Here is a 17,908-nt window from a genome sequence, read left to right on the forward strand (position 1 = left end):
TGTTTAGATTTTAAACTTATATGCACTGACCCTCCTGTAATGAATATGTACAAAGTCACAAAGACTTGTCAACAGTCATTATAAGGTATTCCAATGGAGATCAACTCCATGGAAACTAAGTCTCATATTCAAAGTACATTGCTTTGGACATGCTTCTTGCATTAAGTTTTCTAATCTTACACAGATAACTTCCACCTATGGAGACAACTCCATATTCTCATTTTGACTATCACTTCTGAATAAGAGATGCCTATTTTCAGAATATGTCAATATGGTCCTTCCAAAATTAGCACTATACTTCCAACTGTCCCTGAGCAACCAATCTTTGGTAAACCTCAGATTGTCCTCGACAATTGCTTAATCATTTTAGTCATATCCAATTCTAGACCTTTTCCCTTCTTAATGCCTCTGGGCATTTGGAAAAATTTAGAAATGACAAATATTATAGCACATGCAATCGATCCTGTACCCAAAGCAAATGGTACACGATTCATGATGTCTCACATAAAGACATGATTCTAGACCAGTCTTTTGCTACAATATTTTTTATTTGCCATGTTTTCAAAATTTGACTATGAAGAGGGATGTCGTAATCATAATCGAATTTTGAGAACGCAATATATAGAATTTCCTTAAGTTGAACCAATCCAACATGAAATTCATATATATATTCTTGACTAAGGATGATTAAGGTCTCAATATAAGCCTTTAGAACTGAAATGAAGTATATCCTCTCCCTTAATTATAGCAAAACAATTTTTTCAATCCCTGCAGCCTCACGAATTGAAACTTTTGTTTTCTATAATTAACATTGCTAACTTGCAACACTAACAATAATTATCATGCTCACACTAACATGATGATTATTAGCATAACACTTATGCTCCCACTAGCTTTGACATATACTCAGAAATCAGCTGGACTTCTAGAAATCAATACTTTATTGACTTTCTTACCAAAGTTCAGATTTCTGATACGAGATGCTTTGATAAAACTTTATCAAAATCATACACCTTTCCTTAGATAGCATGCATGTGTGTCTTAACAATTTCAGAACTATGAAAAGGGATGCCGTAATCATAGTCTCAATTGTTTAGACCTTTTGCCATCTGCTTCAAATCTACTTGGTGGAAGTGTTTCCTCACCATCATTTTCATGAATCGGAGAGAAACCTTATGACCCTTAGATTTTATGGTGTATGTGTTCTTATCCATGTGAATCGTCAAAACCATAGTCACAAGACAAGGATAATGACAAATCCAAACTCATATGGACTGAACTTATGCAATCTTAACTTCTTGCCACCTGGCAGTACAGGGCCTGTCATTGCTTCCAAGTTGTTATGCAACCAATTGAGAACTTTCAGAACTCCTATGCAAAGCCAACTTAAACTGGAATGGGCACAGAATATGTCAACACGATAGGCTATAAACCTCAAGTCGTGTGCTAGTGAAGAACCTCAAGTTTTATTCTTGATTAGTTCTTGAAATTCTTTTTAGGATCTTTAAGACTCCCACTATCCTCTTGACATATAAGACTATCTTGCCAAATATTCAAGAGATAGTGCAGATTCTTTATCAAGACAAACACTTCACACAATTGGCCTTAGTTGGTCTTTGTTTTATCCAAAACATCACAACTTACCAATTTCAAATGTACAAGAGTAGGACACTTTTACTCTTACATTTGACAAGTGTTTTAAACCTTTCTTTAAGATATGTCACTCAAGTTACAATCTTGGAGTATGACTCTAAGAATTGTTTTGGAACGAAGTATGACTCATCTTCCTGATCTAACCATTTCAACAATTCATGACTCCTCTTCTTAGTCATAAGAATGCACTAAGATGACCTTTAGAGGACTAATTGTGATATGATTTCTAAATCATTAAGATGATCACAAACATGATACTAAAGTACTCTCCCATCTTTTCAGATTTGAGAAACTTTTATCTTTCTGCCTAATTTGATTCTTCCCATTCGTTCTGCCATACATTGAGACTTTTCCAATGTTTCAGAATTATACTTAAACTTGTAAGTATAACCATATTTACTAAACTTTAGTAAATCAAATAGTCTTAACGAGCTTTGTGGTGGACATGACCAGTGCACAAGAATGTGTACTCGATCCCTTTAGTCCTTCACTTGACTCACACATCCATGTGAACAAGTAATTAGTCTTGATTTTCCAATGCTTGAAAGTTCTCATTCATCATACTATTCAACTTGCATGATTCCAAGTTTCGGTCCAATTGAAACTTGGGCGATGAGGAACTTTCCTGATTTGGTAAATTTAGACACTACCACAAATGAAAGAATCAAATCCATTTTCCAATATTGCTGTCAGTGGAATCATATAAGCAACAATTTTCCACAAATGCCATTGTAAGGATACTTCAAATAAATAAAATTAAACAATTTTCTTTTATTTTAAAACTTTGCGGAAAAACTTATCCTTACAATCCACATGGAAAATTGTTGTTATCTATTCCTTAGCAATATATCATAACTTCTTAAGCAACTGCTCAAAATTCTGATGCGATCGAAATCCACCTTCGCGATCAGAATCAGCATATACTTCCTTTAAGATTTCTCTCTATTCTTTGATTCTTAAAACATCAACATGTGACCCAGTCACATCATGTAATGAGGATCTCAGAATAGAACTTAACAGAGTTAGATAATGGGCTCTACCTGATGTAGAGTCAAACTTATTGACTTTAACATCCTTAGGTAAATTTGGCAGCTTTGCAATCAACGCCCCTTCCTTTGGCAATATAAACATATGGACCCTTTGGTAATGGGACTATCTCAGACTTAGCCTTTCTCTTTACCATTTGGTCAACCGGGTTGACTATGGCCATTCCCTTTCCATTGGGAAGAGAATGCTTTTTCTGGATTTCCAGTGTCACCATTGTCACTGTCCATAAAGTTTTTGGGAAGTTGATCTTCTAATCAAATTTGCTTTACTATCATTCCAAATCATTGCTGATTCAACAACACCAAGCAAATAGATATGATCATTAAGGTTCATGTCATAGTCTGTTTCATAGTAGTCCCAAAGGAACTCACTATGTGACTTAGAAAGTGATTGAACATCCAACTTTTTCAAGACTTTGACACCCAACTCTCCTGGCTTGTCAATATGTGACTTCATCTCTAAGATGTGATCACACTTAGACCTTGCTTGCCATTAGGGCTTGAGTGACGTTGAACTTGTGGGTTATGAAGAATAATTGGAGGAAGTGGAGGAAGAGAAGTATGACTTCCATGAGCCAAACTTGGGAAGTCATATTCATTAGGAAAGCTTGGTTTGGGAAGATCATTGTTGTCTAAACCAGACATCAACAATGGGAGAAATTCACGTAAAGTTGATTTAAGTCTTTAATATAACACCCAATATGATATATTAAGGCTAGGACCCAACAAACTATTTTATAACTTGGAAGAGGGATGCCGTAATCCAAGCTATAAAATATTTGAAGGTAGGTGAATGATGATTCACCAATTTCCACCAAGATAAACGAAATGTATTATTAGGTTTTAATTGGTTTTGAAACTCCTAGATTCTTTTGAGTTTCATTGAACTTTTCAATGGCATGTTTCAATCTCGAGTGTGCCCTTCAGGTTTTGTGACTGGGATGCCGAGGATCACAAAACAAGGTGTGAAGTAACCATGCAAATATACTTGGTACCCTTAATATTTACCCCTCAATCGATGTGCCGGTTAACCACACACGCTCCAACGATACTATGATAAACATTAAGTTACCCTTTGCCTACCTTGTTAAGTCCAGGTTAGTGTACCGGTTAACCACACACGCTCCACTAACAGCTTAAACAAAGTGCAAAGTGTAATTTCATGGATTAGCACCTTATTCACATTTTCCTAAGTAACTAAGATTGGGTATTAATAACAGTTTAGTTACTTAGTATTTATCATTAATACTTTTAATGAAGGGAGAATTATAGTCCTTGTCCTACCCGTTCGGCTAACGACCCTCCACCGGTCAAGGAAGCGGTAGGTGAGAGTTGACACCCATTAAACTGCCATTTTATAGGCAGTAACCTTATACCCCCCTTATAGACCGGCTTCGTGAATGAGGCCTACTAATGGTAAGACGACTTTACTCTTATACATATATATAAATATTATTAACTTATAATATTATAAAGTATAAGGGTTGAATTTTAACTTTTAAAATTCTAAGGGCTTAACTTGGAATTAAAATATTCATAAGTGAAAACTTTACAAATTCCAAAACTTGAGGGCAAGTTTTGAAACTATTCAAAACTTTTCATTTCATAACTTATGAGTTTAATTAAGGTTTAATGAAAAAAAAAATTCAAGTTCCATAACTTGAGGACAAGTTATGGAAGACATTAAATCATTTAATGATGACATTAAAAATAGTGACTCTTCTATTTTCATAACCTATGAGACTTAATGACACTTTAAAAAGAAAAACTCTTCACTTTCCATAACTTGAGGACAAGTTATGGAGTTCATAAAAACCATTAAGATCAAATATTCCAATTAACACAATAATCAAATAATTTTTCTATGATCTAGATTAAACTCATAAGTAAAGATAATTCACATCAACAATTTTCAAGAAATTAGATAATCATATAAACTAATACAAATCTTGAAACTTTGACAATTATCCTTTGAAGACTCTTGGAATTCATAACCTAAAGAGTTAATAAATGAGACATTTCACATCCATAACTTATGGAAGTTTCAAAACTCTTAAGATCATAACTTCAAAAAAACTTTTGAGTTCCAAAATTTTATGACAAAATTTGTAACTCCTTAAAACCATTTAGATCAAACTTTTAAAACAAATAAAATAAAATAATCATATCATTCTATCTTTTAATAAATTGACCTAATTCAACTCTTGTAGTAAAGTGACTCAAATTTTATAAATAATTAGTTTTTCATAAAATCAAGTAATTATAATAAAATTTGACAAACTTCATGTTTTTTTTTCTTTTTTTTTTCCTTCAACTTGAAAAAAAAAATACATTTGCATCAATATAACAGAAAACAACCCATGACTCTGATACCACTGTTAGGTTTTCCGCATTCTAACACTCCTATGGTGTACATGCAACCCTATAAACCTTGGATCTATGTTTTCTCTATTATACATGCAAATATTAAATATTCCAAGGTTTCATCCTAACTAGCATATTATGAAGCACCTATACTACAAAGTTCTAGTTAGATGACATACCTTTTGATGTAGCTTGATGTCTTCAAGCTTTAAGAGCTTAGCCCCAATAGTGTGGAAGCCTCAAGTGGAATCACAAATAACCAAAACACCTTGGAAAGCCTTTAGAGAATATGGATACTTGGCTCACACTATGAAATCGGTTATTGCCCTCTTTAGTGTATCCACACTAGCCACTAGCATAATTTCATGAACCATAAGACCCTTTATATAGTGTGGAGGATTAGGGTTAAACCCTAATACCCATGACCTTTCATTTCCTAGGATCCATGGGTTAAAGCTCCATGGACTATCCATGAAGACTTAGCCCAACCTAAATGAACTTGGCCCACTACACATATATATATCTAAGAGTCCATATTTAATTAGTTCCTTTTGATCACTTAATTAATTATAAATTAATTCTTGATCAATATTAATTAAATAATATGATTATATATTAATATATTAGAACTTATAATATATTAATATAAATCATAAATATACTATTCTCAAAAGACTATCCATATAAATTATGTCGGTGAAGTGCAACCCAAATGGACCATACCGGGTCGGGTCAAGTACATACCAAATATAGTTATGGACTTAGACATTAATCCAACAGATGTTTATATGATTGTTTGATGACTATGGTATTTGTATTAAATTAAAATGAAATTTTCAGACTGTATTTTTGGGATGTTACATTGTCTGTCCTTATGGTTTTAATGGCAACTTGAAATTGAGTTTGAATCAGGGAAATAAATGCTTTAATCAAAGAAAAAGCATAACTTTTGTGAGTTAACAATTGAATACATGTATGTCTGCTATAATCATCAACAATGGTTATAAAGTATTTGAATCCTGTTGGATTAGTGTCTAAGCCCGTAACTATATTTGGTATGTACTTGACCCGGTTGTGCATGGTCCTTTTGGGTTGCCTTCACCAAAGCAACTTGACAAGGTAATTTGATATGAGAGAGAGGATATTATGGTTTATTAATATATTATAAGAATAATATATTAAAGGAGAAATCATATTTATTTAATTAGTATTAGTCATAAATTAATTAGGAATTAATTTGGTGACTAAAAGAGATTAATTAAATAAAGGGGCATAAACTGTCAAATGTGTGATAGTTGAGTTTTGGGCTGGGAAACCTAATGGACTAAGGGGGGAACGAAATTATGATGAAGGATCATCATATTTTCGTCCAAGGCCTCATTCCAGAAGGTTCCTTGGGCTGCTTGGTGGCTAAGCTATCCATTAGGGTTTAGACTGAAACCTTAGCACCCTACAGTATAAATAAGACCCAAAGGCTTCAATTTTTGGCCACTTGTTCCCAAGAGAAACCCTAGGGCCGAAATTAAGCATCCTCCCTCCTCTCTCAAGTTACCTTCTTGCTTGTGTGGTGTTTGTGATCCATTAGAGGAATTACAATTGTGATTCTAAGCTCAAGAGAAGAAGATTCAAGCTACTATTGAAGAGGTAAACATCTAGATCTGATGTCATATGTTATTTTGATATTATGTATGCTAGATGAGGGTTTGCAAGTCTTGGATTCAAAGCATGTACAATAGAGAAACCTAGATCCAAGCATTAGGGTTTGTATGAACACATAGGATTGTTCTTATGCATAAAACCCATCAAATCCATCATAGGTTGCATGTTTATAAGGACCCCAAACATCAATGTGTATAAGTTCAAATGGAGCATTAGAAACATATTCACTTGTAGGAAAGGATAACCTTTGTTGCATAGCTTTAGAACAAATCATACAACCTTGAATAGAAGAATGATCAGAATGATCAAATGTTATTGACATCATTTTCATCTTATGAACAGGAATGTGACCTAAATGATTATGCCATAACTGAGAAGATGAATTCAATACAGAGTTTGAAACAAAAGATTTGGAACTAGAAAAGGATGAAAATACATAAAAATTATATGAAAGAGTATGCTTAAGATGATTATGATCAAAGATATACAAATCATTGACTCTTTTTGCAAGAACTCCAAGAGAGAAGCTATTCTTCAATGAGGGGTCCTGCAGAAGGCAGACTTCATCTGTAAAAATAACAAAAGTATTGAGTTGAGATGTCAATTTGGAGATAGAAACAAGATTATACTTGAATTCTGGAATATATAATACTCCATGTAACATAATATAATCATGTAATTTGACATCTCCAATATAAGAAACAAATGTGTGTTGACCATTAGGCAAACCAATCGTGTGAGGCTGAGTAATTGGTGTCATAGAAACAAAAAAAGATTTGTTAGAGCACATATGGTCAGTTGCTCCAGAATCAACAATCCATGAGTAATGTTTGTGAAGAAGAAATGATGATTTGTATACATTTGCAGCAAAGGATTTGAATGAAAAAGAATTACCCTCTGGAGTCATTGCATTATCAGCAATAGATGTGTTGGCATGACTTGTTGAAGACTGAGAAGTGTTGTTGAGCAATTGAAGTAGTTGTTGGTATTGCTCTGAAGTAAATGAAAAAGAAGTGGCATTATGAACACTTGAATTAGATTCCTCTTTCTTTGCTTTAGTAAATTTGAAGTTGGAAGGAAAACCAACTAATCTGTAACATTGACTTTTGCTATGGCCAGTCTTCTTGCAATGAGTGCATGTAAAAGTTTTCTTGACTGAATTTGGTGATGGATCAGAAGAAAAATGCATAACAATAGCTTCAGTATTGACAAAAGAGGAAGCAGTAATATTGCGTTGACGTTCTTCTTGAATTATCAATGAATATGATGTGGAAATAGATGGCAAAGGTTGCATCATCAGGATTTGTCCTCGAATGATCTTGTATGACTCATTAAGTCCCATGAGAAGCTGAATTAGGCGTTGATCTTCAAGGAATTTTTGTATCTTAGTAGCAGATCTACAAGTACAAGAAGGAATGTCTTGAACGACACGTAATTCATCCCATATCTTAGTCAATTTCGTGAAATAGGTGGAAAAGTCATCCGAATTTTGAGCAATGGAATAAAGCTGTTGTTGAATTTGATAGATCAATGCGTTATTAGACTGATCATACCTCTGTTTCAGCTCTTGCCAGATCTCGTGTGCAGTTGGTATGAAGAGAACGCTTTCAGCGATGTTCTTGTGTAAAGAGTTGAGAATCCCCTTGATTACCATTGAATTGACACGATGCCATCCAAAATATGTTGGAGAATTGACAGGTAGTGCAGTAATTGCGCCATCGACAAATGATAATTTTTTCTTGGATGAAAGAGAGATGATCATCGATCTCTTCCAAGCAGAGAAACCAACGCCATTAAAGACAGTAGTAACAAGAATTTGACTCGGATTATCAGAAGATCCAAGATAGTAAGGACTCGTGATGTTAATAGTCAATGTTTGAGAAGAAATCGTTGATGATTAAGTCATTGAAACAAAAGAAATTGAAACAATTTCGAGGAAGAACAATGAAATTTGTGGAAGAAAAATGAAGGATCAAGCTGATACCATGTTAGATTGAAAGAAGATTGAGAGAGATTGAAACTTTTCTCATTTATGAATTCATTCAATCATGCTGAATCATTACAAAGCTTATTACATAAACAGAAATCAACTAACTAACTACTTTCATAACAACCAGATAACCAAAATTACATATATGCCCCTGATACAGTAAAAGGACAATTCTACCCTTACAGTTAATATTGTTGAAACTGACATCATAATGGAGGGACTAGGTTATAAATTTGCTTGCAGATATAAATTATTATGTGTCGATTCATTTGATGGTAACCAAGATGGATGTAGTAGATAGGCACACCAATTTTTATTACCAGCGTCACGGGTTGCATAATTTTATCAAAGATCTTGTTGTGCAAATAGAATTTATGGATGTAGTATATAATTATGATGTAAGAGATCTTGTTGGTGTTGCTCGTTTGTTTGTATATAAAGATGACATCTTTATGTTTATGTCTTAATATTGTTGTGCAAATGACTTATAAGCCCAACGAAGTTTTTAAACCGTTCAGAAAACCCAATTATGTTTTGTCTGTTCAAGAAAACCCAACGAACTTAACATTTTGTCTAAAAAAGCCCAACTAACTTACACTTTTGTTCACTTCTCATTTAGGGTCAACCGACTAATGAAAGTCAACGAATGACATGGCTTATGACGTGTAATTAAATATCGGAAAATGACTTGTAAGACCAACGAAGTTTCAAAACCGTTCAAAAAAACCCCAATCATGTTTTGTTTGTTGAAAAAAACCCAACGAACTTACGCTTTTGTTCAATTCTCATTAGAGGCAACCAGATTCAATAGGTATACAACTAGTTAGCAAATGACATGGCATTATATATAATGACATGGAATAAACAGATTATAATTGCCCTTTATATATCGATTTATGGCTTGGAGAAGAGAAAAATGAATGGCGTCTGTGTTCGATCACTTGTAATAGCTACTTCTTATTCTTCATCTCAATCGTTGATGTCCAACTCAAGATCTACAAAGAAGATATTTGATGATGAAAACCCTTGTGGATATGGACGCCCTTCTTGGATTTGGACATCTAGAACGAAGGATCATCCAGAGAAAAAAGTTCAGGGCTTGTTCGAACAAAGTTCAGGGCTTGTTCGAACAGTTGGGTAAGTGTAATTGAAAGCTTTATCATGTCCATACTCTATCTATTTGTTTGGTTTCTTTCTAAAACAAAAACTTATCAAAATGGACATGATAAAGCTTTCAATTACACTTACCCATCTGTTCGAACAAGCCCTAAACATTATCTCTGGATGATCCTCCATTCTAGATGTCAAAATCTAAGAAGGACGTCTACATCCACAAGAGTTTGCATCATCAAATATCTTCTTTGTAGATATTGAGTTGGACATCAACGATTGAGAGGAAGAAGAAGAAGTAGATATTACAAGAGATCGAACACAGACGTCATTCGTTTTTCTCTTCTCCAAGCCCTAAATCGATATATAAGGGCCAATTCTAATATGTTTATTCCATGTCATTAAATATAATGTCATGTCATTTTCCAACTAGTTGTATACCTAATGAATCTGGTTGCCTCTAATGAGAATTGAACAAAAGCGTAAGTTCGTTGGGTTTTTTTCAACAAAAAAAACATGATTGGGGTTTTTGAACGGTTTTGAATCTTCGTTGGTCTTACAAGTCATTTTCCGATATGTAATTACACGTAATAAGCCATGTCATTCGTTGACTTTCATTAGCCGGTTGACCCTAAATGAGAAGTGTAAGTTAGTTGGGTTTTTTTTAGACAAAAGGTTAAGTTCGTTGGGTTATCTTGAATAGACAAAACATAATTGAGGTTTTTTGAACGGTTTGAAGACTTTGTTGGGCTTATAATTCATTTTCCCTAGAATTTATGTTAGATTTTAGTCTCGTGTTAATGGAAATCAATCTTATTGGAATCATACTTATAAGGATGTCAAAAACATCCGTGGGACCCCAACACTGCATGACCATGGTGCTTATGAAACCAATTTCACAGCCCATAGGATAATTTCCACAAAACTATTGGCTATTTATGTAAAAACCTAATTCTTTTGTCTAAAAAGTAAAAACTAAGGGTGCGTTTGGTTGTGGAAAATTTTCCAGCTTTTTAGGAAAACTTTTCAAGAAAAATGGAAATTTTGAAAACGCGTTTGGTTCGTTCATTTTTTCAAAATTTTCCAAGAAAATGAAAATTTTCAGTTTTCCAAATTGTATGTAAATTAGAAAAGTGATTTTTACAGTTTTCCAAATTTCTAACATGGAAAACGAAAACTCCTCCGATTTCAACCAAACGCGTTTCGTAGAAATTTCATTGAAAATTGAAAATGAAAACTCAACTTTATTTTCTGAAAACATTTTTTTAGAAAATAAAAACAATTTTCCAAGGCACCCTAACCTTTTCTTTCCTCTGCTTTAACGCTTACGAGAGTGACATCCAAAATATGGTGGCGGGAACCTAGAGGGAGAAAACCCACGCATGCACATACAGTAAACGGAATCAAGAATCCAAACTCCAAACAATCAGTCAAACCTCTTGATTCCACATTTCATGTTTATATCTCCTAACCTATGATTATTTCTTCTAATCATCGATATCTCCATCTTTCAATCATTACGTTTTTCAAATTACTTTCTACACACCACCCAATCGAGCTTCCATTCTGAACAATGTTCTGGACTCCGCCGGAAGGTGTGGAGCCCCAGCCCCTGACGCCGGTATTGGAGAAGCCCGAAGTTCCTGACTCCCCGTTGCCTTACTTGGACACAACCACCAGTCGCCGGAAGTTTAATGGAAGGAATGATGATATCGAGGAGGAGGAGGAGGAGGAAGTGATTCCGCCATCGGCTGTGCCATTTCTGGCATTGTTTGCCTGTGCAGACGGGCTTGATTTTCTTCTGATTATGTTGGGTTCGTTAGGTGCTGTTGTTCATGGTGCATCCCTCGTAGTGTTTTTACATTTATTTGGAAAGATTATTCATTTATTGAGCTTACGTAATAATGCAGATCAACTATTCGACCATTTTTCCCAGGTACTCAGTGTCATATTCTATTCGAATTCTCTAATTTCTTTCAGAATTTCTCACGAACTGTTTGTTGTTTTCAATATGCAGTATGCTCTGTATATCGTGTATATAGGCTTAACTGTTTTTACTGCTGGATGGATTGGTAAGATAAAAGTTTATTACATTTTAAATTTTACTAAATACCATATGAATCTTTTGATTTACCTTCATACTTACAGAGGTTTGGTGTTGGATTCTTACTGCTGAAAGACAAACTGCTGTAATTAGGACCAAATATGTTCAAGTTATATTAAACCAGAACATGACCTTTTTCGATACATATGGAAACAATGGGGACATAGTCAACGAAATCTTGACTGATGTTCAAGTCATCCAATCTGTTATTGGTGAAAAGGTATAAAGATTTTCTCTCATATTTGTTCATAATCACTTCTGGTTTTTCCATATTTAATTTAAAGAACAAAATTTAATCAGGTTGGGAATTACATTCAGCACATAGCAACATGCTTGGGTGGACTTGTCATTGCATTTTTAAACAGCTGGCAGATTGCATTTGTAGCATTAGCAACAGGCCCAATAATCATTGCTGCAGGTAGGATTTCAAATGTATTTTTCTATAGGTTTCAAGAAAACCTTCAAGATGCTAATGATCATGCTGCAAGTGTTGCTAAAGAGGTGTGTAAACATGTAAATCTTTTGTGGGTTTTTACATATGGAATAAAAAGAAAGGTTGATGACAAATTAATACTCTTTTCAGGCACTATCAAACATTAGGACACTATATGCATTCACAAATGAAGCATTAGCCAAGCATTCTTACGCTTCTTCTCTTCAAGATACATTAAAATATGGGATCATTATAAGTCTTGTTCAAGGACTTGGATTTGGATTCACATATGGATTTGGAATGTGTTCTTGTGCTTTACAACTTTGGGTTGGAAGGTTTTTGGTCACAACTGGAAAATGCACAGGTGCTGAAATCGTGACATCCATTTTCGCTATAGTTTTAAGTGGCCTGTAAGCATATTTTTCCTTTTTAAGTTCTTGGAAAAGGGTAATATTGTCATTTTGTTTACTGATGTTATGTTGTAGTGGGTTGAATCAGGCGTCTAGGAATTTGTGTTCATTTGAGGAAGGGCGTATAGCTGCATACAGACTGTATGAGGTTATAAGACATGCGGGGTCTACTTGTACAGATGATGATTCAGATGGACATAGTTTAGTTTGTGTTCAAGGAAAGATTGAGTTTCGGAATGTTTATTTTAGCTATCCTTCTTGTCCTGGGATTTCTATCTTGAATGGAATTTACCTTACTGTCCCTGCCAAGAAAACTGTGGCACTTGTGGGAAGAAGTGGATCAGGAAAAAGCAGCTTAATTCCTCTTTTGGAAAGGCATTATGATCCAACTTTGGGTAACATGATTCTGACTCTACAAGGGTTTTACATTTAGCTGTTACAATCTTAATTTTTTTTTATTGTATTACAAAAATAGTGTTTGTACTTTGTACTATCTGAGTTTTACTTTGTTTAGTCCAAAATTGAAATCTTTTTCAGTTTTGATCCTCCTTACAAGGTTTTATGTTGATTTTGGTCCTAGAATGAAGAGTAAAGTACATTTTTGGTCACTAACCATTGCTGATTTTTGCAATTTTGGTTCAAAAAACAGTCATTTTACTTGAAACAAGGATCAAAAATGTTACAAAAACCTTAAACAAGGACTAAATTGCAAGAGAAAACTTTTGGGAACAAAAATTGAAAAACAGATATAGTGTCTGAAAATGTGATTTACTCAATAAAGAACAAAATCCATATGCTCATTGAAATAAGGACAAAATTTCTAGTGACCAAATTGATATGAAAACTTGAAATAAGGACTACAACTAATAAAAAATAGAAATCACATGAACCCTAATTCTAATTTACTCTTTCTGTTTTCAGTTCTAATATTTGTCATCATCGTCTTATGGGAACAGGTTCTGTTCTTTTGGATGGAGTAAACACTAAAACCCTAAAGCTAGAATGGTTGAGACGCCAAATAGGACTTGTTACAAAAGAACCAGCTTTAGTATCTTTAAGCATAGCAGAAAACATTGCATATGGACGCCCTGACATCACTTCAGAACAGATCAAAAAAGCTGCAAAATTAGCACATGTGCATACATTCATAACCTCCCTTCAAAATGGATATGAAACCCACGTGGATAAACTTGGTTTAGAATTCACAGATGAACACAAGATTAAAATTTCTATTGCTAGAGCTGTTCTTTCAAACCCTCCAATTCTATTGCTTGATGAAGTTACAAGTAATCTTGATTTGGAAGCAGAAAACGGTGTTCATGAAGTTTTAAGGATGATTACACTTGGGAGATCAGCGGTCATGATCGCTCGGAGATTAAGTCTTGTAAAAGATGCTGACTTTATTGCTGTTGTGGAAAGTGGTCAATGTGTTGAGATGGGTACACATGATGAACTGATCAACACACATGGTGTTTATTATGAGCTTCTTAAATGTGAACAAGTAGTCAAACTTCCTGAAAGGTATAATATTCTTTCACCAAAATGCAAGATATTCATAGCAATGTTTATGGTGGTTAAATGAGTTTTTATATTTTGTAGATTACCAAGTAAGAATCACAATGAAAGGGTAGATGATGATGCCCCTCAGTTAAAAGAGAAAGATCAAAATTCACCATCTTTAACAAGAGTCATGAAGCTAAGTTTACCAGAGTGGATGTATGCAGTTTTGGGAAGTGTAGGGGCTTCAATTTATGGATCTTTTAGACCTATTCTTGCCTACATTGTTGGGTTGATAGTGACTTCATATTATAAAGCTGATAAAAGCCATAACATTCAAATTGAAGTTAACAAATGGTGCTTGATAATCGCATGTATGGCTATCGTTATTTTAGTAGCCACTGTTTTGCAACATTTTTACTTTGGAATTGTGGGAGAAAAAATAACAGAAAGAATTAGAAGGATGATGTTTTCAGCCATGGTTGAGAGTGAAGTAGGATGGTTTGATAAAGAAGAGAATAATAGTGACAAGTTGTTGACACACTTGGCTAATGATGCCACGTATGTTCGTGCTGCTTTCACTGATCAGCTTCCTATTCTTGCCCAAGACTTTTCTGCTGCTTTTACTGCTGTAATTATTGGGTTGACTCTCGAATGGAGGTTGACCATGGTGGCGTTGACCACCATACCATTTCTCACACTCTCTGCATCTGCACAGGTTTTTGACTTTTTGTCAATATTCACAATTAATCTTCACCTTTTTATCGCTTTTAAAACAATTGATCTTAACTTCTCAGAAAACATGGATTTCTGGATTCTCACGTGGCATCGAGAAGCTTCACAAGAAAGCATCCATGGTTCTACAAGATGTAGTGGGAAACATCTCTACTTTCATGGCGTATTCTGCTGGAAACGAAGCATCAAGGCTTTACAGTTTATACCTAAAGAAAGTTTACAGAAAAACTTTCTATCATGGAATGTCTGTAGGATTCATGTTTGGGTTTTCAAGATTCATCCTCTTCGCCTGCAATTCTGTTCTACTTTGGTACACCTGTGTTTCTGTAAAAAACGGGAATATCGATCTTCCAACAGCTCTTAGAGAATACATCGTTCTCTCATTTGCAACTTTCGCACTAGTGGAACCATTTGGGCTCGCGTTTAACATACACAAGACACGAAAAACTCTCACTAGGGTTTTTAAGATCATCGATCATGTTTCTGAGATTGATAAAGCTTCTGCACTTAAACCAGTTAGCGCGTATGGGACAATCGAGTTTAAAAATGTCGATTTCTGTTACCCAAATAGTCCGGAAATCATGGTGTTGAGAGATTTTACCGTGAAAATCGACGGCGGACATACGGTGGGTGTAGTCGGAGTTTCCGGTTCCGGTAAAAGCACGATACTTTCTCTGATTTTAAGATTTTACAATCCGATTTCCGGGGAGATTCTTCTAGATGGAGAAGATTTGAGAAAATTCAATCTACGATGGCTAAGGAACCAGCTAGGGTTTGTCCAACAAGAACCGGTAATCTTCGCGACGACGATTAAACAAAACATAACCTACGCGAGACGTAATGCGAGCGAAACTGAAATCAAAGAGGCGGCAAGAATCGCAAACGCTCACCATTTCATAAGCAGTTTACCAAACGGATACGACACTCTGGTGGGTCCCGGTGGCGTGGAGTTAACGCCAGGACAGAAACTGAGAATTGCGATTGCGCGTGTGGTGTTGAAAAACGCACCGATTTTGTTGCTTGATGAAGCTGATGGGACGATTGAACATGAATCGAGACGTGTGGTGCAGGAGGCTCTTGATACGCTTTTGATCGGAAGTAAAACGACGATTTTGGTTGCGAGAAGGGCGGCGATGATGAAACGAGTTGATAAGATTTTGGTTGTCAATGGAGGTCAAATTGTGGAGCAAGGGACTCATGATTCGCTTGCGGCGATGAAAGATGGTGTTTATGCGAAGTTGACACAGCCTTGTTTTGTTACAGGACTTCGGCCTCAATTTATTGGTTCTACAAGGTAAGATTTGGATAGTGTGTATGAATCACGTGTTATTTTATGATTCTTGCATGTTTTTGTAAATCTTTAATTATATACATTTGAATTTGCACAAAGAGGTCAATGATATATGATTCTTTTATCTTTTGTAAAGGCTATTGATAATACTTTGAGTTGGTGAACTCATGTGTATATAGAATATGAAGATGATACAATTACACATTGGTTTATATGAGTGGTTTTGCTATTTGTTATTTGTTGGTTTCAGACTAGCTAGATGACCATGCTAAAGAGCCTGTCAAGTGCATTGATGCATTGCTAGGCTTTCTAGAAGATCTCGCGACACATAGTACATGTACTTTGTCACTACATGTTTGTGGACCAGAGTGGTGTGGACCAGTACAAACATCACGCTGGATTGAGATGTCTTATGGATGTACGACACCGTTGATACCAATTTATGAACGACACCGCTAATACATGTGTTTCGTAGAGTCGGAGTAGTGAAATGGGTGTTTCGGGTGGAAGTCATGAGCCACTTAGAACACTCAATAATGTGGGCACACGAGTAGGGAATTGGGTAGTTCCCTTGGGATAGGATGCACGGAGAAACTCATGCCTATCATAGGACATTTTTGGGGATATCTATTGTTTTTGGTGATATGTAATGCTTTTTGTGATGTGTTGTTTTTGGTGGTATGTGATGTTTTTTTGGGGATATCTATTGTTTTTGGTGATATGTGATGCTTTTTGTGATGTGTTGCTTTTGGTGGTATGTGCTCTTTTTGGTGGTATGAGATGATTTTGGTGATACACGATGAATTTGTTATTATATGTGTTGTATATGTGAGTTGCTTAATTTTGTTTTGTCGTAAATTGAATTGTTGGTCCGTGTGGGAATTGTAGTATCCTTATGACTATATGCAACTTTTATTAACTTACTCAGCAGCGTCTGACACTTGTTTGTTGTACTTTGCGCATTTGGCTCAGTACATGTAGCTTAGGAGCGTGGATTTGGGTAGTATGTTTTTAGTTAGACGATACCACTTTGACATGTTTTGGTTGTTATTTTTGTTCCATAACGGTTTTCTTAAACTTAAACGGTTTTAATTGAGTTGTTTTTGAAAGATGGTAACGTGTGGTTTGTTTTAAATTACGAATTAATAAAAGACTTCTGTTGCATTTTCTCTTAAAAAGGTGTTAAATAAAATGAATTTTTTTGGGATAACACTCATGATGTTACACACTGTGCACATAATGCTTTCAGTCAAATGATCATGCGGTTGGAGAAAAATACTGCATATCTTGGTTCTCTATTTCCCGGTCCAACAATTGAGCTTTTCGTTCTTCATTAGCTTGAAAAATGCATAATTTTTCATCCCGGTACCGTTGTCTCCTGTTCCACCCATGTTCGGGTTACAGTGTTGATGGCAGCAATTTCATTGATGAGATCAAATAATTCATTTTGTGTTGACGATACCGATGCCGATTTCTTTCCTTTTCTTTTTCTCTGAGCGGTGAGTTTTCAACATTAAACGCCTGTTTTTGTTGGGGGAGTCCGGGAGGATACTGTGCATCGGAAGGTGTTGTGTAGGCGTTGGATAAAGATGTTTTGGTTCATTTTGAAGAAAGAG

The 17,908-nt window shown here is 35.1% G+C and overlaps 1 protein-coding gene across 1 annotated transcript; it reads left to right on the forward strand.

Annotated features, from left to right (window-relative positions):
• Positions 1 to 11,303: 11,303 nt before the first annotated feature.
• LOC145132587 (ABC transporter B family member 20-like) lies at positions 11,304 to 16,422 on the forward strand. Its single transcript, XM_079067432.1, has 9 exons — positions 11,304 to 11,758; positions 11,840 to 11,894; positions 11,971 to 12,146; positions 12,227 to 12,427; positions 12,510 to 12,769; positions 12,845 to 13,164; positions 13,726 to 14,290; positions 14,369 to 14,984; positions 15,064 to 16,422. The coding sequence occupies exons 1-9, from the start codon at positions 11,396 to 11,398 to the stop codon at positions 16,297 to 16,299; spliced, it is 3,792 nt and encodes a 1,263-aa protein (XP_078923558.1). The 5' UTR covers positions 11,304 to 11,395; the 3' UTR covers positions 16,300 to 16,422.
• The last annotated feature ends 1,486 nt before the right edge of the window (positions 16,423 to 17,908 follow it).

The sequence above is a fragment of the Lactuca virosa genome, chromosome 8, assembly GCF_052849685.1.
Source record: "Lactuca virosa cultivar CGN04683 chromosome 8, Lactuca_virosa_CGN04683_v6, whole genome shotgun sequence".
Lineage (NCBI taxonomy): Eukaryota > Viridiplantae > Streptophyta > Magnoliopsida > Asterales > Asteraceae > Lactuca > Lactuca virosa.

Bases quoted from the DNA above. Each gene is read 5' to 3' on its own strand.
- LOC145132587 (XM_079067432.1), top strand. From the start codon at position 11,396: ATGTTCTGGACTCCGCCGGAAGGTGTGGAGCCCCAGCCCCTGACGCCG. The intron at 11,759-11,839 runs GTACTCAGTGTC...TTCAATATGCAG, and splicing joins TATTCGACCATTTTTCCCAG to TATGCTCTGTATATCGTGTA. The intron at 11,895-11,970 runs GTAAGATAAAAG...TCATACTTACAG, and splicing joins TTTTACTGCTGGATGGATTG to AGGTTTGGTGTTGGATTCTT.